At 45.7% G+C, this 26,885-nt stretch overlaps 1 protein-coding gene across 1 annotated transcript in view; it reads left to right on the top strand.

Annotated features, from left to right (window-relative positions):
- The window catches only part of KLHL1 (kelch like family member 1), a 136,576-nt gene that overhangs the window by 89,638 nt on the left and 20,053 nt on the right, over positions 1–26,885 (top strand). The window contains exons 7-8 of the mRNA XM_056861830.1: positions 6,208–6,432; positions 19,264–19,426. Coding sequence (XP_056717808.1) covers positions 6,208–6,432; positions 19,264–19,426 — 388 coding nt within the window. The remainder of the gene's footprint in view (positions 1–6,207; positions 6,433–19,263; positions 19,427–26,885) is intronic.

Here is a 26,885-nt window from a genome sequence, read left to right as displayed (position 1 = left end):
TTTAATAATGTGTGTAAAACATGTGCAGTTTAACATCCACATGCATAATGAATCATGCTTAATTTTTAATGCACTTTAATCTCTGAAAGACTCATTCATTTTCCCCCCTCTAAGCTTCTGTTTTGTCTTTCAGACATGAGGGCCATTAGTCATCAGCTGATTATTGATTGGATGATTGATTTAACTTTTTATTAGGTAGTGGATGTAGAAGCTTCCTTTTCTAGCAGAGTACTGGGCGTTAGAATGTCTGTTTTGTGATCTCTTTGCTGGTGATTCTTCACATTATTTGGAGAGATCACCAAATTCTCAACCTGTCACTAAGATAGCAGAAATAAGCTTGGGCATTAAAAAAAATACATTTAAAGAGTGCATTCATCATTGTAGTCATCACCAGCTTTCTTAGACATTTACCTAGGGTTGCCAACCTCCAGGTACTAGCTGGAGATATCCTGCTATTAGAATTGACCTCCATCTGATAAAGATCAGTTCCCCAGGAGAAAATGGACAGTTCGGCAATTGGACTCTATGGCATTGAAGCCCCTCCCCAAACCCCACCCTCCTCAGGCTCTGCCCCCAAACACTCTTGCTGGTGGCAGAGGGACCTGGCAACCCTTCTGGCAATCCTAGCAAGCACTGACTCAGCAATCTAAAGGCCTGCTCTTTGCCAGTCTTGACACGATCAATTTTGAAAAGGAAGAAAGAAAAAAGAAGAAGAACCTACTCCTTCTCCATTTTACCCTCATAACGATGCCGTGAGGAAGGTTAGGTTGAGAGTGTGTGACTGGCCCAAGGTCACGCAGCAAGATTCTATGGTAGAGTAGGGAGCTGAACTTGGTTCTCCCAGATCCTAGATTGGCACGTTAACCACTACACCTTACTCTGGTATCTGACGAAGGAAGCTTTGACTCTCGAAAGCTTATACCCCAAAAATCTTGTTGGCCTCCGAGGTACTCCTGGACTCCAATTTAGCTACACCACACTGGCTGGTTCTTTACTCTCTCGTCAGACCCTGACATGAACCTGTCCTGTCATCTTGTGATGGATTCTCCCATGAGTTATATAGTCACCTATGTAATCTCGTGTCTGTATCATAGTTGAAAATTTGGCAGAGCTCTGAATTGCAAGGCCGGAGAGAAATGAAATGCCTTGCACCTGAGCCTTGAACTCCAGAGGATGATGAGTGGGACACTTCTGAAGAACCTGGATCAGAGTAGCTCACGCGTAAGCTTTCGCTGAAAATTGCAGCTTAGAGGCCAGGTCTCTCTCATTTGGGAAACAGATGACATTCATAGGAAAGTTGCGGCGGCAGCATTACGTTTAACATTTGGGGCTTTGTCTTTGGCAGCTCCTCCAACTATCAGTTGCCTGATACCTAGAGTTGCCAACCTCCAGGTGGCGGCTGGAGATCTCCCGCTATTACAAATGATGTCAAGGCGACAGAGATCCGTTCACCTGGAGAAAATGGCCACTGTACACGACCGGTGGAAAACTATGGAGTGGGTCCATGGGGCTCGAGGGTGAGGGCAGCATTTTGGCTTCGGTGGGGGGAGCATGAATCCTCCCTTGAAGGTGGTGGAGTGGTGCCGCCTCCAGCCACCGGCTTATCCTCTGGAGAAAATGGCCGCTTTGGCAATTGGAATCTATGGCATTGAAGTCCCTCCTCTCCCTAAACCCTGCCCTCTTCAGGCTCCGCCCCAAAAACCTCCTGCCAATGGCGAAGAGGGACCTGGCAACCTTAGTTAAGGAGGTGAATTCTATGAGAAAGCTGGCTGGATCCAACCCTTTGTGATGTGTCGCCATCACTACTGGAGCAAAACATGTAGCTGGACATTGAACATCCATGTTTTAATGAAGCAAAGTAGTCCGTCCCCCCCATGGAACATTTTCATTTTGCCATTGTTCTCAGAAGATCTCGAGTCTCTTTTTGGATTCTCTTCTATCTTGCCATACACCAGGCCTATTCTCTAGAATCAATGAGACCTTTAACTAATATTCAGTAAGAGAACCTCTGATGCAAGAGACACTGCATTAGCACCATGTGGATTTTAACCAACTGGTCTCCAGAGGATCGTTTTATCCAGAACGTGAAAGAAAGCCTAATTAGGACTTTATAACTTCATGTAATCTCCAGGTTATTATTATTATTTTTGCTATCAAAGCCTATCACAGCAAGCAATTCTTCATGCTAGTTCGCAGATCTAAAGAAAAGCTAATTAATTTCACCTTGTGCACATGGGGGTGCTCTGCTGGAAGTCTCAGCGTGATGCAACATCAAAAGCCATTTGGCACTGGGTCACTAGGGTTGCCAACCTCCAGGTGGTGGCAGGAGATCTCCTGCCATGGCAACTGATCTCCAGCCGATAGAGATCAGTTCACCTGGAGAAAAATGGCTGCTTTGGCAATTGGACTCTATGGCATTGCAGTCCATTCTCTCCCCTCACCCCGCTCTCCTCAGGTTCTGCCCCAAAAACCTCCCAGCGGTGGCGAAGAGGGACCTGGCAACCCTATGGGTCATGGAGGTTATGAATTCACCAGATGAAGCAATAGGTGCTCAAGAGAAATGGGCAGGGAACATATGCAAACAGAAGGGCTGAATAAGAGGCATAAAATTGACATTAGAAAGGGCCTTCGTAGATTCAGCATGTGGTTTAAGCAGATCTTTCTAGAGGAGATGTCATCCATGTTGAATGACTACAGCAGGCAGTTGAATTCACATAAAGTGAATTCTATTCACTGGCAGATGGTAAAGGGAGTAGGTATGTTCTTCCCTTGACCCTCCCCCCCCCATTAGATAATCACTAAGGAAAACTGACATGTCACAAATGAAAAGGAACATGATTTTGGTCTTCCGCTTCAAACACCGTTCAGTAGATCTCACAGTGAAAGGGTTCTTTTTTTTCTTGTTTCTTTTACAAATTGTCCTAAATCTGCAGAAATATCGACTTCAACATTACAGTTCTTCGGTGCACAAATTAGAATTTAGTTAAGCTGTAAACCAAAACAACGTTTGCAGAAAATTGAATATATATATATGTGTGTGTGTGTGTGTGAGAGAGAGAGAGAGAGACACACACACACAGAGAGAGAGACAGAGACACACAGAGAGAGGCAGTGTGGTTTAGTGGTTAAGAGCGGCGGACTCTAATCTGGAGTGTCAGGTTCGATTCACCACTCTTCCACATGAAGTCTGCTGAGTGACCTTGGGCCAGTCACAGTTCTCTCAGAACTCTGACAGCCCATGCAAAGGCGGGCAATTTGTAAATGTGTAAGACAGGCTTACTTTTTTCATTGTATAAATGTGGAGCAGTAGAAGACCTACATTCGATAATCTCTTTCGGAGTTTGATGGATGCGCACAGAACTGGAAAGTTGAGTTGAGTTTTAATTATGGCACAGCGAGAAGATTCAGAAGGCTAGCATCCTACATATCCAATATAGAAATGCCTTTGGGGTGAATCTCTGCCCTGCTGTTGAGTCTCACCCTCTGAAACGATCAAGAATGCCAGCAGAATAAGAAATTGAAGTTCGCAGCTACATGCTTGGTAAATCATTTTCCCCCCAAGCTCTTTCTGCTCTTGCCAAAATCGCACCTGACATATACCTTTGACCGATTTGTTGAAGATTTAGAGATCTTGCCTTGAGTAGGTGCAAACAGATGACCTTGGCCTACTGATCTGCAACAGCCTGTCTCAAAATGAAAGGGACTCTATTGAGGTAGGACAAATGCGATTGAACGGTGTTATTGACACAGGGATCAAGGAGGATTCCTTCGGCGGAAGAGCAGAACGCCTAGCCGCGGAAAGGGCATGCTTTCTTCTTCCTCTTGTTTGCAGAGGCATCCTTACCTTCTGAGTTTAATCTTCACATGTCAGCTTTCCCTCATGTGCATACCAAGTCTACCAAAGCGGCACACCTGATTGAAGTTGCAATTGAATTGTTTTGTATTATGAATTCCAGAGTCAATATACTGTAATCTTTTTTTAAAAAAGAACCTGATTTCATGTTGGGGATCACTGGTATATAAGGCTACAACAGCATCCATCCTAAATAACGCCAATGGTGTATCTAGTCCAGCTTCCCGTTTCACGCAGTGGCCAACCAGAAAACTTACAAATAGGGTATGAAGGCCAAACCAATCCCCTGTCATTACTTCCCAGCAATGATATTCAGAAGATTACTGCCTCAAACATGGAGGTTCCATTTTGTTATTGTGCCCAATATCACCATGTATGAATAGGGTTAACAGTTAAGGTGGTTCCTCAGTGGAACAGGCTTCTTTGGGAGGTGGTAAGCGCTCCTTCCCTGGAGGTTTTTAAGGTTAGATGGCCATCTGTCAGCAAAGTTAACCATAGTGTGTGTGCGTGTGTGTGTCGTCAAGTCACAGCTGACTTAAGGTGACCCCGTAGGGTTTTCAAGGCAAGAGAGGTACGGAGGTGGTTTGCCATGGTCTGCCTCTGCGTGGGCTGAGAGAGTTCAGAGAGAACTGTGACTGGTCCAAGGTCACCCAGGGGGGCGGATGTGTAGTTGAGTGGTAAAAGGCCCCTTGCGATGTGGCATTTCCGGGTGTAAACTGGAAGTGACGCGAGAGCGGCGGCGTGGCTGTGCGCGCACACAATCTTTACCTCACCTCCGGCCCAAAAACCTTCTGCCAGAAGAGAGAGGGGACCTGACAACCCTACCCATAGAGAACAGCGAGGCTGTGCCAGGAAAAACCTGGCACAGCAACACTGATTCGGAGGGGGGCGTTCCCGGGCTGGAAGGGGTTAGGAGGAAGCCTACCAGCAGCCCCACCCCCGGAAAGCCCTGGGAATGCTTCCCATGATGCTGATGCAAGCACTTGCACCAGCAGGATGATGGTGGGAGGCCGAGCCAGCGTCCATGGGCCACGCTGCTGCACCACAAGTGGCTGTACACCGGATGCCGGTGTAGGGGCTGGTCGCCTCCGAAGCCCATTCACCACCACCCCCGGCACAGGAATGATCTCTTATTTTTGAAGCACAAATGGTGTTACCCCATCTCCATGTCATTTCTAACACGAAACTGTGGTTCCTAGGTTTACATCCACTTTACAATCGCTACGGGCAATTCTTTTGTAGCATAGAAGGCAAACAGTTACTTCTGTGCAAGTAAGCAAACTCTCCACAAAGCATTATGAAACAGTTTCCAACCATTTGTGCAATACCAATTAAAAACCTGCATGAAACAGTGTAGTATAATTCTTTCTAATTAGTGAATTAAGTCATTTATGTCAGTTTCAGTTTTGAATTAAGGATTGTTTTTTAAAAAAACACCTTAAAATAATTCAATCTAGAAATTAGAGCATATTTCTTGCAGCTCAGAAAATTAGAAGGGAATTTAATATATCCAGTTGGGCATCTATAGTATTATTGTTACATTACTCCAGGATACAAATAGAATTCAAATTGAGGGCGAAAACGCACTGTCGCTTTGTCCTCCTTTAATCCCTGTTTCAGGCAGGATTCAGCCTGGATCGAACGCATGCGTTTCGCCTAATGTGCATTCGATCCTGGCTAAAACAGGGATTAAAGGAGGATAAAGCGACCATGCGTTTTCGCCCTATGACTCCTCTCCCTCTCCCTCTCCCTCTCCCTCTCCCTCTCCCTCTCCCTCTCCCTCTCCCTCTCCCTCTCCCTCTCCCTCTCCCTTTCTATCTATCTTTCTATCTATCTTTCTATCTATCTATCTATCTATCTATCTATCTATCTATCTATCTATCTATCTATCTATCTATCTATCTATCTATCTGTTATAAACCTTCAGCTTTGACAAATGATTGTGATTAATTTTTCAAACAATCTACTTCTGGAAAAGATTGCCATAATAGAGTTGTAGATCACATTGTTTCTCACACTGTAAGCGAACGAGATACAAAGTATAACAAACCAAGTTTTATGTTTAAAAAAGGTAAAGGTAGTCCCCTGTGCAAGCACTGGGTCATTCCTGACCCATGGGGTGACATCACATCCCGACATTTACTAGGCAGAATGCATTTACAAGGTGATTTGCCATTGTCTTCCCCAGATGTCTACACTTTACCCCCAGCAAGCTGGGAGCTCATTTTACCGACCTCGGAAAGATGGAAGGCTGAGTCAACCTTGAGCCGGCTACCTGAAACAGACTTCGGTTGGGATCACTAACACCTTATAAAAACAATCTCACTAATTACATTATTGATATTTCTCAGCAGGTGCTACCACCATCGAGAAGTACGATCTCAGGACAAATATATGGATCCAAGCCGGAGTGATGAATGGCAGAAGGTTGCAGTTTGGCGTGGCTGTAATTGATGACAAACTCTTTGTTATTGGAGGCCGGGATGGCTTAAAGACATTAAACACTGTGGAGTGTTACAACCCAAAGACAAAGGCGTGGACTGTCTTGCCGCCGATGTCAACCCATAGGCATGGTTTAGGTAAGACGTTTCATTTCCAAATTAAGACGTAATGCAGAATTGAACACAGTGGGTTTCAACATCATGAGAAAAGGTAGGTGCAGCTCAGTGGAAGCCTCAGGAACAATTTGCTGTGCAGAACAATGGACAGGCAGGAATGGCACCAGAACAGGGTTGCCAACCTCCAGGTACTAGCTGAAGAGCTCCTTCTATTGCAACTAATCTCCAGCTGATAGAGATCAGTTCACCTGGAGAAAATGGCTGCTTTGGCAATTGGACTCTGTGGCATTGAAGTCCCTCCCCTTCCCAAACTGTGCCCTCCTCAGGCTCTTCCCCCAAAACCTCCCACCAGTGGCGAAGAGGGACCTGGCAACCCTAGCCTTGCCTCCTCCCCAGATTGCCCTCCACCTTTTGAACACATGGACACATGAAGCTGCCTTATACTGAATCAGAGCCTTGGTCCCTCAAAGTCAGCATTGTCTATTCAGACTGGCAGAGATTCTCCCAGGGTCTCAGGCAGAGGTCTTTCACATCACCTACTTGCCTATCCTTAGCTGGATATGCTGGGGATTGAACCTGGGACCTTCTGCATGCCAAGCAGATGCTCTTGCAAACTCCCGGTCTGAGGCCACAAGCATCTCTGTAACACTTATCAAGATTGAATGTCTGTGAACCACCTTCATCCTATGTCCAGGGGTCTGGGACAGGAAGCAGGCCTCAAGAGCAGAACTGGAGGGTGTAGGGCAGTGATGGCGAACCTTTTAGAGATCGAGTGCCCAAACTGCAACCAAAAACCTACTTATTTATCGCCGAGTGCCAATGCGGCAATTTAACCTGAATACCACCCCCAGAGGGGGCCCAGAGGGAGAGGCTAGGGTTGCCAAGTTCCTCTTCGCCATGAGTGGGAGGTTTTTGGGGTGGCGCCTGAGAAGGGCGGGGTTTAGGGAAGGACTTCAGTGCCATAGAGTCCAATTGCCAAAGTGGCAATTTTTTCCAGGGGAACTGATCTCTATTGGTTGGAGATCACCTGTAATAGCAGATCTCCAGCTAGTACCTGGAGATTGGCAACTAGTTCCTTAGTGTTTTCTCTCTACATATCAAGACAAATGGAAAGGTGTTTGGAGGATAGCTTGTGGGCACTTCAAAGGTGGAATAGGACTGCACGCCCCTCCGCCCGCACAGACCCAGAGGGTGCCGGAGAAGCCGCTGGAGGGAAAGAAGGAAGGAAGGAAGGAAAGAAGGGAAGGGAGGGGGAAAGGGAAGGAAGGGAGGGAGAGAAAGAAAGAAAAAGAGAGAGAAAGGGAGAAAGAAATGGAGCAAGGGAGAGAAAGAAAAGGACAGAGGGAGACAGAAAAAGAAAGAGGCCATTTATGCATGGGAGGTTTTGCCTTGGATTTGCCACTCGGTGGGGCGCAGCGGCAGGCTTGTGAGAGGCGAGCAGGGTGGGGCAGAGGGTGCCTCCTTCGCACCCACCAACCAGCCATGCCCCTCCACCCGCACAGGCCCAGAGGGCGCCGGAGAAGCCGCCGGCCATGCCGAGTGTGAGCGCTCGGCTTCTGTTCCCCGCTCTCCCACCCGCCTGGCTGGCCACGCACGCTCCAGCGGCCGCAATGGCGGCAGCTTCTGTGGGAGAGTCCGGGGGCCACCGCCAATGATGTCGGAGGTTCCCCACCCCTGGGCTACAGCCTCCCCCATCCGGGGTGGGGCAGAGCCGGAAAGGCCAGCGGCTTGGAGGAACCGTGCGTGCCGGCAGAAAGGGCTACCCGTGCCGGAAGTGGCACCCGTGCCATAGGTTCGCCAACACGGGTGTAGGGTAATACTGCCTGCTTAATCCCTTTCCTGCCGATGGCCATTTGCAAAAGCTGCCGTCTGCTATGAAATGTGACTGCCTTCAAATTTTTGTGCTGAACCAAGGATGCCATGTACTGACTACTACACAAGAAGCCCCACTGTGCTGTCTCTCAGGTATGAAATGTTACTGTGATTAAGGATGCAATTACAGGATACCCTTAGGATGATCAGCGTGATAATGAGAGGCTTACAGAGCAATCCTCTGCAGAGTTACTCCCATCTAAGCTCATTGCAATGAATGGGCTTTGACTGGAGTAACTCTCCTTAGGATTGCATGGTAAGGTTAGTGGTCCCCCCCCCCATTAGAACTTTGTTCTTCTACAAAATAATTGCAAAGCATCAACTGCGACATATCTATATCTATATCGGCAGACAGACATAGGGTTGCCAGGTCCCTCTTGGCAACTGGCGGGAGGTTTTAGGGGTGGAGCCTGAGGAGGGCGGGGTTTGGGGAGGGGAGGGACTTCAATGCCATAGAGTACAATGGCCAAAGTGGCCATTTTCTCCAGGTGAACTGATCTCTATCTGCTGGAGATCAGTTGTAATAGCGGGAGATCTCCACCTAGTACCTGGAGGTTCAACCCAAACAATATTACTCCTAGTTGTTTTGAAATATTGTATTGAACTATTTCAAAACAACTAGGAGTAATATTGTTTGGGTTGAACCTCCAGGTACTAGGTGGAGATCTCCCGCTATTACAACTGATCTCCAGCAGATAGAGATCAGTTCACCTGGAGAAAATGGCCACTTTGGCCATTGTACTCTATGGCATTGAAGTCCCTCCAGGTATTGAAGTACCTGGAGGTTGGCAACCCTAGACAGAAAGACAGACAGACAGAAAAGGTCAATCCACAAAGAAAATAATTAAATAACAAAGCATTATGTTAATGGTTTAAACATTCTTTTTTTCCCCCCATGACAAGACTTTGGATAGCATTTGTTCATTGTCTCCTTGCCAAACCAGTGAAAATTGCTCCCTGCTTTACAATTGAAAGCTCTTTCGCCTCCATAAAATGGGTTCTTCCTGTAACTAAGTTTTCTTGCTTTTTGCATTATGGTAAAGTTGGGAAGTTCCAGAGTAAGCAGCATACCACAGTGCTAGCCGACCAGAATCCTGCCTCCCTCCTGTTGAAGCTTTTATGTTCTCTGAAAAACAGCCGCAGGTGGTGTTTGGAATACATTCTAAGAACGTCAGGGATCGTGGGAGAGATGGTCAGGCTCCCGCTCCTGAGATCCCAACCGATTTTGCACCGGATTCATTTCGAGCCTCAAGCACTAAAGAGAAGACAAAACTCCAGTGTGCGTCAAAGACAAAGCAGCAGCTTCATTAAAATATGCCCTAAAACGCACACAAGCGTACTCACCCATTGCCTGGCTAAGCTGGGTCTTGATGCTGACCGGTCAGGAAAGAAGATCTTCAAGGGATGTTCTCTCCCCAATGTCAGGAGTCTCTAGATTTTATAGTCCATTCTTCCTTCTCTCTGACTTGCCTTCCCATCAGGGGAGTCTTGGGGTCTGTGCTATACCCTTGATTTGTTGGGAATTTTCTTCTGTCTTGCTGACTTCCACAGGAAGCTGGAGCAGACAGCCAATTCTGTTAACTGTCGCACAGTGGAAAAATTATACTCCCCACTTTTGCTTTTTTTGTGCTCCGTGGCTTTTTGGCCTGGCAAACATTTACAGGCCTCCGAATGGTTACCTAAATGAAGAACACAATTCAGAGCCAGTAGTGGGAGAGGGAATATTTACCAGAGACCTCGAAGGGGCCAACACGGCCATTTTCTCCAGGTGAACTGACTTCTGCCGGCTGGAGATCAGTTGTAATATCAGGAGATCTCCAGATGGTACCTGGAGGTTGGCAACCCTACCCCGGCCTGGTGGAACGCCCTCTCTGATGAGACCAGGGCCCTGCAGGATCCACAGGGCCTGTAAGACCGAGATGTTCCACCAGGCCTATCAGAGCTGGCCTCCCTACCTTTTCCCCATTTCCAACTTATGTTTTACTATATCATTCAAAGAGGGGACCCTGACTGCTCTCTCCAGATCAGCTTGGTCCTGTGTGCTAAATAGGGTTGCCAACCTCCAGGTACTAGCTGGAGATCTCCTGCTATTACAACTGATCTCCAGCCAATAGAGATCAGTTCCCCTGGAGAAAATGGCTGCTTTGGCCTTTGGTCTCTATGGCATTGAAGTCCCTCCCCTCCCCAAACCCCTCCCTCCTCAGGCTCTGCCCCAAAACCCTCCCACCGGTGGCAAAGAGGGACCTGGCAACCCTAGTGCCAAAATTGAGCGCCACTTGATTTTTAGATTAGAATTGCTGAGTTTAAATGAATGCTGAATCGAAATGTGAATGTTTTATTGTATTGTGTTTTATGATATTTTAAACTGATGTTAGCTGCCCTGATCCCGGCTTCGGCCAGGACAGAGGGCAGGATACACATTCAAAATAAAACAAAACAAAACAAAACTCGACGCAATGCAATTTTCTGTGCCCAAACATTCTTCCTTTTAAAAGTCCATTTCAATTAATTGGTAGTAGATACCTTTAATAATCTTTTCAGGCTCTGCGGGAGAATTTGGATTGCATTTTAAATCAAGCCCCTAATCCTTGTTAGCAATAGTTTTATTCCTTTTTTCTTATTCCGTTAATCACAGTCTGAAGCAGTTTAACAACAGGTCTGCCAATGTTTGCAGTGGATTAAATCACTATGACTGATCATTTATGTCCTTATCAGCAATTTCTTGAGAATTCAACAATGTTTCTCTAACAGAACGGTGGATATTACCTTAGCTTATTATGCTGACTCAACAAGTACAGACTGTGAACAAGAGCAAAGACTGACCGCAAGACATATTGCGGTAATTTTAACCTTTCGCTAGTCATAAAACATAGTTGAATCCCATTTGCTCTCTCATTTTATGTTGCACTTTGGGGTTAAATTTTATCTATAGATAGGTAGATCGATAACACAATCAGGTATGAATCACAGAAGTTTTAAGTGAGTGAGAAGTTGGCAAACAAAGACAGATACTGTTGTGTATATTTCATCTTGAAGCATTCTTGCTGCGTTCGTCTAAAATTATTAGGGTTTATTTTTACAGTGAAAAGAATGGTCAACCTTTGTTTTAAGAGAAACCATAAAGAACTCTGAGAGCCAGCGTGGTGTAGTGGTTAAAGTGTCGGACTAGAATCTGGGAAACCCAAGTTCAAATCCCCGACTCTGCCATGGAAACTGAACATCTCTTGCCTTGAAAACCCTATGGAAGTTTTTGGGATGAAGCCTGATGAGGGTGGGGTTTGGGAAGGGGAGGGACTTCAATGCCATAGAGTCCAATTGCCAAAGCAGCCATTTTCTCCAGGGGAACTGATCTCTATCAGCTGGAGATCAGTTGTAATAGCAGGAGATCTCCAGCTACTACCTGGAGGTTTGCACCCTATTGAAGTCTCTCCCCTCTCCAAACCCCACCCTCATCAGGCTCCGCCCCACTAGTTGCAAAGAGGGACCTGGCAACCCTAGCTATTTTGGAGAGAGCTTTCTGTTGCCCTGTAGACCAAGCACCACCTCTCCCATTTGCTGCAACTGTTTTTTCTTTTCATGCAGAATTTATCATTTTCCAGACATTCTCTGAATTTCATATTTGCATTCAGCCCATATTCTGAAACTATTTGGGTTGGGGTTTGGATTTCCCTGACCACCACCACCCCCAATCTGAACACAGTCCACCAGTAGGGTTGCCAACCTCCAGGTACTAACTGGAGATCTCCCACTATTACAACTGATCTCCAGCCATAGAGATCAGTTACCTTGGAGAAAATGGCTGCTTTGACAATTGGACTTTATGGCATTGAAGTCCCTCCCCTCCCAAAACCCCCGCCCTCCTCAGGTTCTTCCCCCAAAACCTCCCACCGGTGGCAAAAAGGGACCTGGCAACCCTACCATCGTCTGAACCTATTTGGGTTGGAGTTTGGATTTCCCCAATCTGAACACAGTCCACCAGCCCAATACTGTCACCTTCCAGGTGCTTGACAAGTCCCCTCTTCATGCAAGTCAATTTCTTGTTGAAAGCTTCCATGCACGGTGTACACATAACATACTGTCTGCTTGTCATGTAGTTGATTCAAGAGCAGGTTTGAAAGTGTACAGTATTTAATGAGCCACACAACATGTACCCATTTACTCTTATAAGTGGTCTCCCGCCACCTGCATACGCTTGAATAGCTCCACAACACCTACACACTTTATCCTAGTAATCACCTGTCATGCATATTGCCGAAGTGTAATGATACTACCGCTGTCTTAATTTGAAGAGAAGGGTGGTGCATTTCGTTACATCTTTATGGACTGTCCGCTGGGTTAAAAGGAAATTGTGTGTTTGCGACGCTTGATTGTTAAGAAACGTCTCTGCGAGTAGGTGCAGTTTTGACACTGCTTATAGAGACAGCCAAATATAGAGACCAGGGGTGTCAAACATAAGGCCTGCGGGCCAGATCTGGCCCCTTGACAGCTCTTATCTGGCCTGAGAGCCAGTTGAGTCAGCACCCCCTCCAGTCCCAATCTGGGCTGGCGAGTCATGGCCCGGCCTGACAAAGTGACATTTATGCCATATCCGACCCTCGTAATAAATGAGTTCGACAACCCTGGTATAGATCAGGGCTTCTTAAACTTGTTGCTCTCACAACCCCTTTTCACCCAAGAAATTTTTACGTGACCCTGGGTATATAGGTATATAAAATAGATATACAAACCTTTTACTGTTGCCAAATTTTTCATGACCCCGACATTCAGTTAAGCTACCCCATTTGGGGTTGCAACCCACAGTTTAAGAAGCTTTGGTATCGACCATCGGCATAGTTGATCCAGGAAGCAGGAAGAAGAAGAGTTGGCTTTTATACCCTGCTTTTCTCTACCTTAAGGAGTCTCAGAGCACTAGTTTACAATCATCTTCCCTTCCCCTCCCCTCAACAAACACCTTGTGAAATAGGTGGAGCTGAGAGAGTTCAGAGAGAACTGTGACTAGCCCAAGGTCACCCAGCAGACTTCATGTGGAGGAGTGGGGAATCAAACCCAGTTCTCCAGATTAGAGTCCACCGCTCTTAACCACTACACCACGCTGGCGGAGGAGCAGAGAAGGGGGACAGCAAAAGATTCCAGGAAATTAAAATGATTTGGCTGATAATCATTATTCAGATCTGTAAACGGAAAAGAACACAGTTTTGACTGGACCTAAGCTTCTTGCTCTACCCCATATGCTGTGTTAGCAAACCTCTGGCTCCTCAGATGTGATTGACAGTTAAGGTCCACCCTCTAGGAGCCTCAGCCAATCACTTTCAAGCGGTAGATCGGAATGAAGGATGCCAACCTCCAGTTGGGACCTGGGATCCCCCGAAATTATAGCTCATCTCCAGACTACAGGGACCAGTTCCTCTGGAGAAAACTATCCTAGTTTGCTTGCTCTACAATCCAAACTGGAATGAGAGAAAAAAGCATAGTGATTGAAAGAAGGCAGGTATTCCTGGCCAGTCTTGGTTCAAGAGCATATAGATGGCTAAATAAGAGACTGCCTGAGAGTTTCTCTCTCTCCTTTCCCATCAGATGTTCACCTTCCATCAGAAGTGGCCATGTCTCTTTAAACAACTACAGCAAAAACTAGGTGTTGCATAATTTGCTTACTTTCAAAGTGTCCCAAACACTGCTAGCACTGAAAGAAACAAAATTGATTTGTTTGCCACGAGCCACTCCACCTTTGTGTTCCTGTGTAATGACTACATTTAGGTTAGGGAAACTGAAATGGGCCTGAAAAATGGTTGCAAGACTCTGAAAGGATTGGGGGTTTCATACAGGAGAAGAAGAAGAAGAGTTTTTATATGGCGACTTTCTCTACCACTTAAGGCAGATTCAAACCGGCTTACAATCACCTTCCCTTCCCCTCCCCACAACAGACACACTGTGAGGTAGGTGGGGCTGAGACAGCTCTAAGAGAACTGTGACTTGCCGAAGGTCACCCAGCTGGCTTCATGTGTAGGAGTGGGGAAACAAATCCAGTTCACCAGATTATCCTCCGCCACTCCTGTGATCAGACTCCACCGCTCCAACCCACTACATCACGGTGGCAAAGAGTTGTTGCCCTTTTATTCACGGGTTGTTTTTGCTGGGTATGCCGCTTTCTCGATGCACAGTATTTGCTTTTGCCCTCTCAAATCACTCTGCACAGTGGCTTTCCCTCCCCCAAATAAATTCTCAGAATGCTTGAGACTACTCGGAGTAAATTTATGCATGTGGCCAGCAAAAATGTGGTGCTTCTGACCCAATGGGAGTGGTCACCAATTGTGGTTGTTGTTACGCAGCCCTTTTTTTGATCACACATGTGCTCTAGTGATAGACTGCTATCTAGTGATAGACTGCAACTCCCTCCCCCCTGCAAATACTGCTTTGTAATTGGCTGTACTGATTTTTTTGAAACACGTGGGATTCTCTCATTTTCACTTAACCCAGTAGCCCCTTTTTCACTTACCCAATGTCGTGTTGTTATACAGCCCCCTTTTTTTATCACAAGTGTGTTCCAGCAATCACTAGTGAAAAAAGGCACTCTTGTGACTCCCTCCCCCATGCAAATACTGCTTTGTAATTGGATGTAGTGATTTTTTAAAAACACATCAGAAGCCCTGTGGTGGGATTCTGTCATTTTCACTTAACTCAGTAGCCACTTTTTCACTTACCCAATGGAGAAGAAGAGTTTTTTTTATATGCCGACTTTCTCTACCACTTAAGGAAGAATCAAACTGGTTTACAGTCACCTTCTCTTCCCCTCCCCACAACAGACACTCTGTGAGGTAGGTGGGGTTGAGAGAACTCTAAGAGAGCTGTGACCAGCCCAAGGTCACCCAGCTGGCTTCATGTGGAGGAGTGGGGAAACCAACCCAGTTCACCAGATTAGTGTCCACCACTCATGTGGAGGAGTGAGGAGTCAAACCTGGTTCTCCAGATTAGAGTCCACTGCTCCAAACATCCGCTCTTAACCACTGTACCATGCTGGAGGATCCCACTAACTTTTCTTATGGCCTTTTTCTCCTGCCATTACAGTGGCCATGTTCCAAATGTTCCAAAGAACAAAACACTGTTCAAGGGTTTGTTTGTTTGTTTTCACAATAGAAATTTAACATGGTTGGTTTCAGACCTTGCATTCCCTTGCTGCGATGCTTTTGTTTGCTGTTTATTATTTCAGTGTTGTGGCCTCGGGGTTTCTAAGAGTATAAAAATCCCCCCCCCCAACGTCTAATTCTACTGAGAATCCAGCATTTGCTTTGCTGAGAATATGGCGGATCAAAACAATGCTCCGAGGTCAAAATGTGCTTTCCTGTTGAGTGATTTGTTTGAGTCATCCCATGAGTAAAAAAGCTGATTTGTTTGTTGTGCTGGTGGAAAGTTTTTGTTTGTTTGTTTGTTTTTTTAAGCTTTGCAGAACAAGTTCTGTGAACTTAGGCAGATCATGAGAGGGAAAGCAAGAAGGGTTGTGTCAGTGTTTGGCTCTCGTGGCCCTTTCTTACATGCCCAGGGTAATACTGACCACCACTTTGGGGTGAGGAAGCAATTTTCCTCCAGGCCAGATTGGCCAGGGATCCTGGAGGGTCCCCCCCCTATCTTTTGGGCATGGAGTAGGGGTCACTGGGGGTAGGTAGTTGTGAATTTCCTGCATTGTGCAAGGGATTGGACTAGATAGCCCTGGTGGTCCCTGGTGGACTCTTATCTGGAGAACCGGGTTTGATTCCCCACTCCTCCACATGAGCAGTGGAGGCTAATCTGGTGAACTGGATTTGTTTCTTCACCCCTACACACGAAGCCAGCTGGGTGACCTTGGGCAAGTTACAGTTCTATTAAGAGCTCTCTCAGCCTCACCCACCTCACAGGGTGTCTATTGTGGGGAGGGGAAGGGAATGTGATTGTAAGCCAGTTTGAGTCTCCCTTAAGTGGTAGAGAAAGTCGGCATATAAAAACCAACTCTTCTTCTTCTCCTCCTCCTCCTCCTCCTCCTCTATGGCATTGAAGTCCCATCCCCACCCCACCCTCCTCAGGAATGCTCAGAATTTCCAGCAGGTCTCAAGTATGCATTCTCTGCAAAAATCTTATACGTATAACTAAGAGTTGAGACATCCTGTCAAATAGCAGTTGTCAAGGCAGCTAATGTTGCCTTATCCCAAGATACTGTCCCACCTACTAGAAAAATACAATTTATATAGAATTTTCCACCTTTGGACTTAGAACAGAAGTGCTTCTGTGTGCTAATAGGAATGTCAGTCTGACATTTCAATACAGGCTACTTAAAAATAAATTGAGTTCTAGCTATTAAAACAAATGAACCGAAAAGTTCATGGAGAAAAGGAAGACTTGAAGCCTGAGCTATCTTTGAAATAGTTTGCCTTTTGTGCTACTGTTCTGTGTCAGAAAATCCATCTCCAGCAATCTCAAGGAACTGGGTTTAAGGGATATTTAAAGTCAAAAGTGCCATTAAGGTTACAAAATGTTGACTTTAAGATCAGTGAAGATCATGGTCGTTTATGCATGGGTGCTTTCACTCACGTTCAGCCCCCGTCGGTCTTGGTTGTTCCTTGGAGTCACACATGAGTTTTCCCTCCATTAGAGATGACCTCACTGCCAGCCCTCACAAATCCCAGGACTTCCCGTTCCTCTGTTAACCTGATTCTTCCCTCTCCCCTGAGCTCAGCCTGGGTGAAATCCCCATGCATGAGGCAAAGTGCGGGACACACAAGCTTGGTTTAGATCACAGCCAATTACAAAGCAGCATGACTAGAGGCGGGGATTCAAAGACTTACTGCTTCCTCAGAACTTTTTCTGAGCAGAAGAAAGGCTTTTTAAAACAGGCTTGGATTTCTCCCCCCCTTATTTTCAGATTGCTCCATTTTTTTGTTTTATGTTCTTAAAATGTATTTTATTGGGCTTGGGGGTGGGAACTTTTCTCTCACTAAAGCCAATTACAAAGCAGCATTTCAAGGAGCGGGAATTCAGATACTTCCTGATTTGAGCTTGGAGACTGCTGGTGCATAGACTCCCAACAGGAAGGTTTGGGTCCAGTGAGCAACGAACCTCAGGTAAAATTCCCATGCAAAAATGACCCTTGTCGAGTCGCATTTGTCTTATGACGGCCCTGCAGCAGTTTCAAGGCAAGAAACATTCAGAGGTGATTTGCCATTGCCTGCCTCCATGTCACAACCCTGGTATTCCTTGGTGGTCTCCAATCCAAAGACTTGCCAGTTAATCCTGCTTAGATTCTGGGATCTGATGAGATCAAGCTAGCCTGGAATATCCACATTCGAGCTAGCTGAAAATAAGATACCATATTTACTTGAAAGGATGATGACCTTGAATGTAAGACAACCCCCCTCCCCAAAAAGTGAAGGTTATACATAAAAGTAGATGACCCTGAATGTAAATGACCCATCCTAAAAATAGGTACCAGAGGTGTTTTTTTGTTTTTTTAACTACATAGTGATCAATATACATGAGCCCCATGGTGCAGAGTGGTAAGCTGCAATACTGCAGTCAAAGGCTCTGCTCATGACCTGACTTCGATCCCGATGGGAGTCAGTTGCAGGTAGTCGGCTCAAGCTTGACTCAGCCTTCCATCTTTCTGAGGTCGGTGAAATGAGTACCCAGCTTGCTGGGGGTAAAGTGTAGATGACTGGGGAAGGCAATGGCAAACCAACCTGTAAACGTAATCTGCCTAGTAAACGTCAGGATGTGACGTCACCCCATGGGTCAGGAATGACCCAGTGCTTGCACAGGGGACTACCTTTACATTTTTAATCAATATACAATAATTCATATAGTGTACAGAAGAGTATAAATACTTTGACTTTTTGCACCACTTTGCATTCTTCAGTGTTCACAAGCAGTATTGGATCATGATGTTTCTAATTTTGGAAGGCCAGAGACTGGCTTTTAAAAATCTCCTCCCCTTGATGAGTCAGGGCTGTGTATTCCTTCCTAATTTTCCTGCCACTGCAACTATATGATGTAGTTGAGTCTGAGAGAGAGTGACTGGATCGAGTTCACTCAGCAAGCTTCACTGCTATACATGGCCACAATGGCATGGAGGAACCATCTGTGTGATCTGTGGGCTCAACGTGGCGCTGGCATCACTTTGTTGAGTGACCCTGCAAGGGTTGCTGACATTTGTGAACTGTCCTGTCATTCTTTATGAACACATGAAGCTGCCTTATACTGAATCGAACCCTTGGTCCATCATCGTCAGTATTGTCTACTCAGACTGGCAGGACTCTCCAGGGTCTCAGGCAGAGGTCTTTCACATCACCTACTTGCCTAGTCCCTTTTACTGGAGATGCCGGGGATTGAACCTGGGACCTTCTGCAAGCTAAGCAGATGCTCTGCCACTGAGCCACAGCCCCTCCACAAATAATTGTCTGTCTGTCTGTCCCTCACGCCCATGAACACATGAAGGTGCCTTATACTGAATCAGACCCTTGGTCCATCAAAGTCAGTATTGTCTACTCAGACCGGCAGCGGCTCTCCAGGGTCTAGGCACCCTTTAACTGGGGATGCCGAGGATTGAACCTGGGACCTTCTACATGCCAAGCAGAGGCTCTACCACTGAGCCACAGCCCCTCATATCATATGAAGCTGCTTTATACTGAATCAGACCAATGGCCCATCAAGGTCAGATTTGTCTACTCAGACCGGCAGCGGCTCTCCAGGGTCTCAGGCAGAGGTCTTTCACACCACCTTCTACCTCATCCTTTAAACTGGAGATGCCAGGAATTGAACTGGGACGTTCTGCTTGCCAAGCAGATGCTCTACCACTAAGCCATGGCCCCTTACCTGGTCTAGACTGTAATCCTTCTGCGGCCCCACACAACACGAAACAGGAACACACTACCATGTCTGAATCCACTCTGCCCATTTGAATTTACACAGTTTTTCAATTGTTGGTTGTATTGTTCTTTTTCTGCCTCTCTCCCATTTCAGGAGTTACTGTACTTGAAGGGCCAATTTACGCCGTGGGAGGCCACGATGGCTGGAGCTATTTGAACACAGTCGAGAGGTGGGACCCCCAAAGTCATCAGTGGACATTTGTAGCCAGTATGTCCATTGCCAGAAGCACTGTCGGTGTGGCATCATTAAATGGCAAGTGAGTAGGAGGGGAAATGGTTTAAAGAAAGATAAAAATTATCTGGGCATGGAGTAGGGGTCCCTGGGGGTGGTGGGGAGGTAGTTGTGAATTTCCTGCATTGTGCATGGGGTTGGACTAGATGACCCTTGTGGTACCTTCCAACTCTATGATTCTATGAAAGTGGATTGAAAGTGCATTATTCGGCATGGGTGAAAGGGCTCTAGGTGTTGATGGGGCACTGCTGCTTAACTCCGGGGCCTGTATGGTATAGAGTCCCACGCAGGTTGATCTTGTCACCTGTGCTTTTAACATCTACATGAAATTTCTGGGAATGATTGTCCAGAGGTTTGGGATGAGACGTTACCAATATGCAGATGTTATTCCGCTCGGTTTCTCCCTAACAACTGAATCAGAGGGGGTCTGTGGAGAGTGAGGTGCTGTTGATGAATGCTAAAGCTGCTCAAAGGCTGGTGATGTGGTGGCGCTTCTCCTGAAAGAGAAGATTTGTAGCTTGTAGGTGCTGCTAGAGAGCCAGCGTAGTGTAGTGGTTAAGAGCAGTGGTTTGGAGAGGTGGACTCTAATCTGGAGAACTGGGTTTGATTCCCCACTCCTCCACATGAGCAGAGGTTGCTAATCTGGTGAGCCGGGTTGGTTTCCCCACTCATCCACTTGAAGCCAGCTGGGTGACCTTGGGCTAGTCACAGCTCTCTGAGAGTTCTCTCAGCCCCACCCACCTCACAGAGTGTCTGTTCTGGGGAGGGGAAGGGAAGATGATTGTAACCCTGTTCGATTCTTCCTTAAATGGTAGAGAAAGTTGGCATATAAAAACCAACTCTTCTTCTAGATCCTGGCCTTTGGCTGGAGACTCGGGTCTCCTCTGTTACACTTTTTTCAGCTTTGGCTAATACTGTATGTCCCTGCTCTATGAAATGCCCACCCATTATCTTCATTACTAGATTTTACTTTTTGTTTACCCAGGTTTTAAATGAATTCCCCCACCCCTCCTCGCTCTGTTTGTACTATTTTTATGGTGTTTGTTTGTATGCTAACTTTGTACTTCTGGTTTTACTTGTTGCTGTTTTAAAATACTGAGTTTGTTGCTGCTGTCCTTGTTTGCTGGGCCATTTTAATTCTTGACTTTTTAATTATAAATGGTATGTTTCTTTGTTTAATTTTATGTTAGCCACCTTGGGCAGCTTCTGGAGAGTGCATATACTCTAAAATAGGCTAGAAGAATTTTAAAATTGTGCCTGCTTCCCATCCCCAATTTCCATGCACTGACTGTAGCTTTTGCATGTGACCTTACAAGGATACAACCCCATACACATAAGGGATCGTGCCTTCAGAGCCCCAGGGTGAAAATTACAACATCCTCCCGAAATGGAAGCTGAGACAGCAGAACCAGTATCACTCCTCCTACACATTTTACTGTTGACATGGGGGTTTCCCTTAATATTATATAATTCCATAATTATATAATTCCGTGGCGCAGAGTGGTACGCTGCAGTACTACAGTCCAAGCTCAGCTCATGGCCTGAGTTCAATCCTGATAGAAGTCGGTTTTAGGTAGCCAGCTCAAAGTTGACTCAGCCTTTCAACCTTCCAAGGTCGGTAAAATGAGTACCCAGCTTGCTGGGGGCAAAGTTTAGATGACCAGGGAAGGCGATGGCAAACCACCCTGTAAACATAATCTGCCTAGTAAACATCGGGATGTGAAGTCACCCCCATGGGCCAGGAATGACCCAGTGCTTGCATAGGGGACTACCTATACCATACTTTAAGATAGCTGATAGAAGGAAGTATTACAAATAGGGTTGCCAGACACGGCCTGGAAGAAGATGGGGGAGGCAAGGATTTCCGCTTTTGATGGGGAGGAGATCAGCGTCCCTGGCCAATAACATCACTTCTGGTGTGACCCAGAAGTGACATCATTGTGTAGGATGCAATACTCTAGCAATCAAGTTTGGGGCAAATACTAGAGTATTACCTGGAGCAATGCAATCACCTCCAGGTCATGCCGGACATGACATTATCATGCTGGGGATGCCAATCTTGGCCTCCCTTTTCACCCAGGAATTTTTTCCTGCTGCCTGGCTGAGATCTCCCACCCCCAGCAGGGAATCTGGCAACTGTAATTACAAACCAAATTGCATCTGTGTGCTTTTATGGAATATCACTTTATCTTGGTGATAGCAAAGAATCCAATTAAGGACTCGGAACATCATTCTTCTTTATGATGTTCTAAACAAGTGAGATTAAAGAAAACATTAGGACAATATTTGTGTGTGTTAACAATATTACAGTGCATTCCTGAGAATCGGCGTGGGGGAGAAGGCGCAGTCGAGCAGCCTCCTAAAACTGTTCCACCTACGCCGATAAAAAAAAGCCCTTTTGCGGCTTTTTTGTTGTTGTTGTTAAATGGGGCCTTTTGCCCCATAGAGAACAGCGAGGCTGTGCCTGCTAAAAAGCAGACGCAGCAACGCTGTTCTATGTGCCGGTGTATTGGGGTGAAAGGGGACAGGAAGCCACCTACAAGCAGTTCCTCCCCTTGGCCCACCCTGGGAACACCCGGGAACGCCCCCCCCCCCCACACCAGTGCCACAAGTCTCTGCCATTATCTGCGCCATGAGAAGATTGCACAGGCGGAGGAGCGGCGCACAACTCTGCGGCACTCAGGTGCCAACAGAACTGCCCTCGGCGCCAGCATAAGTGTGTCTTAGGCCGTGATTAGATGCACTTACGCTGGTGGCGAGGTCACGCCTCCTCCTAAGGGGAATCGGCTACAATTCTCAGGAATGCACGGTTAGTCTCTTTTTCTATCATACAGAGCGCGGGGGGGGGGTAATTGAGGCTACAGTCTTGACTGTACCCACTTCTATGAGAGTGAGTCCTATTGAACTAAGTGGACTTTTCTTCATAACTGTGCTGTAATTTTCACACAGTCCAGGAGGTGAAAGAGGAACCATGTACACAAAGTGCATGAACACATGAACACATGAAGCTGCCTTATACCGAATCAGACCCTTGGTCCATCAAAGTCAGTATTGTCTACTTAGACCGGCAGCGGCTCTCCAGGGTCTCAGGTTGAGGTCACCTACTTGCCTAGTCCCTTTAACTGGAAATGCCGGGGATTGAACCTGGGACCTTCTGCATGCCAAGCGGATGCTCTACCACTGAGCCACAACCCGTCTCCTGCTATTCAAACTGATCTCCGGCCAATAGAGATCAGTTCCCCAGGGAGGTTTGTCTGTCACCCTCTATCGCTGTCTTCCACCAGGAGGTGAAGACTTTTCTGTTTCATTTGGCATACCCCAGTAATGGTTATTGACCCTCCTCCCTCGTTTGGATGTCGATTATATGTTTTTATTGAATCATTTTAAAAGTTTCATGTTGCTTTAACACTGTTAATTGTTCCAATTCTTTAACATTTTCTATGTGCTGCTGTAGGGAACATGATTGGGTGAGAAAGCACCATAAAAAGTTTCAAATAAATAAGTATTTGTTGGCATATTCCTGTCAAGATTTTGATGTACTCCGTTTTTGTAGCCTGAAATAGCTGTATTGACATCCCATCTACTCGTGGTGATTTGTTTCTCCCAGTTGCTTTCAGTGCAGCTTTTATTTCACTTTTTTAAATGACAGGTTCTTCATCAAAAGATGTTTCTTTGAAGAGATGTCATTCATTCATCTCTTCTACATATTTCCATGTACTGTTTCCACCAGCGTGGTGTAGTGGTTAAGAGCGGTGGTTTGGAGTGGTGGACTCTGATATGGAGAGCCGGGTGTGATTCCCCCCTCCTCCACATGAGTGGCGGAGGCTAATCTGGTGAACTGGATTTGTTTCCCCACTCCTGCACATAAAGCCAGCTGGGTGACCTTGGGCAAGTCATTCTCTCTCAGCCTCACCTACCTCACAGGGTGTCTGTTGTGTATCGATAAGTATCCATGGATGAGGGAGGGAAGGCAGCATGGTATAGCCCAATCTCGCCAAATCTTGGAAGCTAAGCAGGGTCATCCCTGGTTAGTATTTGGATGGGAGACCACCAAGGTATACCTAGGTTGCTATACAGAGGAAGGCACTAGTAAACCACCTCTGTTAATCTCTTGTCTTGAAAACCCCATAAGGGGTCACCATAAGTCGTCGTCGTCATCGTCGTCATCTTCTTCTTCTTCTTCTTGCCTGATCTGATAATGTATTTCCATGCTGGTCTTTCAGCATCTCTAGCTGTGGTTTGAATTTCACTTTGATTTATTGGATCTTGTGGAGCAGATTGTTCTCTCTCTCTTATTTTTGCTATTCTCTTTTATTTATTTTTTGCACTGGTTATTATAATAGTTCTCTTTGTCTCTATGTTCAAGTCACTGAAAAGGTGCATTAAAATTCAGATTAAGCTGCATTTAGAATTCTGATGCACACGTTAAGTTATGCATCCAAAAAGAGCCTGGAAGGAAATACAGTAGATGTTCCTAATTTGGAATTCTATCAGTTCTTTCTGTAGGAAAATTTTCTATGCTTCTAGAAAGTTTTCTAAAAAGTTTGAAGCCAATGAGGGGGGGGGACTTCCCCAATGGGAAAAATTAAATATATTATAGTTAAAGCTACTTATTTATTTAAGAACATAAATTGTGTTATGCATAACATAGTTAATGTATAAAATTGTACTGTTTAGCATCGGTATGACATCTAAGCTGATAGGAAGAAAGTAAATTCCTTTGAAATGTGGTGTTGGAGTAGTGTTACGGATACCCTGGATCACCCAAAAAACAAATCAGTGGGTTTTAGATCAAATCAAACCTGAACTGACCCTAGAAGCTAAAATTACTAAACTGAGGCTGTTGTACTTTGGCCACATTATGAGAAGACAAGAGTCACTGGAAAACACAATCATGCTAGGAAAAGTTGATGGCAGCAGGAAAAGAGGAAGACCCAACAAGAGATGGATTGACTCTATAAAGGAAGCCATGGCACTCAGTTTGCAAGACCTGAGCAAGGCTGTTAAGGATAGGCTGTTTTGGAGGACATTGATTTATAGGGTCGCCATGAGTGGGAAGGGACTTGACAGCTCTTAACTCACACACATGACCTCTAAAGTATAAGTACCTTACAGTGTCATCCAAAGAACACTTTGCCAGGAATAAGCCCCACTGAATAGTCTTGAGCAGGATTCTAAGTGAGATGTGGAATGATATATCTGATCTCATCAGATCTCGGAAGCTGAGCAGGGTAGGTACTTCGATGGGAGACCACCAAGGAAAACTCTGCAGATGAAGGCAGTGGCAAACCACCTCTGGGTCACCCTAAGTCAGCTGCGACTTTACGACACTTTACACACCCATATAGGATTCTAAGTAGACTTGTGTAGGATTGCTATCTATGTTTGATTTAAACAAAATGCAAATACAACCTGTATTAGAGTAGCAAATTTCTTATCCCCAGATAAGATGTATCTTCATATTTGGCATCTTAGAAAAGAAATTGAAAACGAAAGCATTTCTTTTTTTCCCTGGAAACCGAATCAGACATTAACAGTCCCAAGGATGAGCAACACATGAGGATATTCAGTATAACATTGTTAGAAAAGGGCAGGATATAAATCAAATAAACTATAACTTACAAATTGAAAGTGTTTAATGTTCAGCAGTGTAACATCAAAGGTGGCAGGTGGTACAACCTGCAAAATTCAGTTTGGATTTGGGTGTTATATAGGTCTACCGTACGAATTATCACTATATAATTCTGTAGACTGGCTTATTTATGTTCACACTAAATTCTTAGAAGAAATTTTGTCTGAGAAAAACCTTGCCTTAGAAGTATTCTGCTCATTCCTGCAGGGGGAAAATATGTTTAGAAATCTTTCATGCTCTTCAGAAGTCCCAGTTCCAGTTTGAATTCCTGTTGATAACAAAACATACCGAAATAAAATTATAATTAAATCATTGTTTTCCTTTTATTAGTGCAATTAGAACAAGGTTGGATTAGTCTAAGAAATTTCTTAGTCTGACAGGTGATATTGAGGTGGGATTGGACTTTATAGCTGACTCGGGGAAAATAATAGTACACTACAAAGCCTACACAGTTTGTGGAGCCCAATTACAGCCCATTCCTGAGCTCTGGGGCCAAAAGAGCTCAGGAGGTGCACAAGTGCCTGCGCCAGCATCCGGGCTAATTGTGCTAGTGCCCAGGCCACTTGTGCCACCGAGAGAGGCAGGGACGCCGGCATTGGGGTGCTCACACCAACTTCCCTGCCCAGGTGCAGCAGGACGTCACTGGGTCGCCAGCTCAGCCTTCCACAGGCATCACAACGGCCAAAAGCCCCGCATCATCGTCCGGGGGGGGGCATTCCCAGGGCATTCCGTGGCGGACCTGCCAGTAGGCAGCTTCCTGATGCCTTTCAGGCCGGTAACGCCCCCTCCAACAACAGTGTTGATGCGCCAGGTTTTTCCTGGTACAGCCTCATTGTTTTCAATGGGGGAAATGCCCCATTTTCAGGACAAAAAGTTAAAAGGCTTTTTAAAGCCTTTTGGTGGCTGGGGACTGGTTTGGAGGCGCCTTGACAGTGCGTTGGCCGTGCCGTCCCCGGCCGCCGAAAGGCTCAGGAACGAGCTGTTCGAGTGTGATGAAATCTTTGAACATCTGTCATCCACTGTGGCAAATGCTACCATTTTTCGTCTCCTTTGACTATCAAAACTATGCATATTGGGACAACCATTGACTTTGCAAATAGGGCATGAGCTTCCTGAAAGTTCACCAAAGGTAATCAATTGATTCCATGCTGTAGAGCTGTCAATCAACTGGCTGGGTGCGATGCTGTTGAGCAGACAGTAAATGGTCCTTCAAAACTTGGGAGTGCTGTCATTACCTTAAATGCACAGGCAGAAGCTGTTCTTTGCTATCAGATGATGTCTCACATCAAAAGTAATAAGTGCAATTTGTTAAAAGAGTTTTGAGATGCTTCCAGCATCTAACAGCAGGTTTATTTATGAAGCACCAGGAGTGGTCCAGAAATGGAATGAGTAAAGTTGAACTGGGTATTTAGTAGATCATGAAATGCATGTTATCATACTGCCCTTGTACAAATCTATGGTGAGACCACACTTGGAATACTGTGTACCGTTCTGGTCACCACACCTAGAAAAGGATATTGCAGAGCTTGAGAAGGTGCAGAAAAGAGCAACCAAAAAGAGCAACAGCCCTGTGAGGAGCAGTTATAATGCTTGGGGCTGTTCAGCTTGGAAAGAAGGCGGTTAAGGGGACACATGATAGAGGTCTATCAAATTATGCATGGTATGGAGACAGTGGACAGAGAGAAGCTTTTCTCCCTCTCTCAAAATACTAGAATATGGGGTCATTTGCTGAAGCTGGAAGGTGAGAGATTCAAAACTGATAAAAGGAAGTATTTCTTCACACAACACATAGTTAAATTGTGGAACTCCCTGTCCCAGGATGTGGTGATGGCTGCCAACTTGGAAGGGAGTG

The sequence above is a fragment of the Euleptes europaea genome, chromosome 16, assembly GCF_029931775.1.
Source record: "Euleptes europaea isolate rEulEur1 chromosome 16, rEulEur1.hap1, whole genome shotgun sequence".
Taxonomy (NCBI): Eukaryota; Metazoa; Chordata; class Lepidosauria; order Squamata; family Sphaerodactylidae; genus Euleptes; species Euleptes europaea.
The sequence above is the reverse complement of the archived record's forward strand: the minus strand, read 5'-3'. Positions and strand labels throughout refer to the sequence as shown.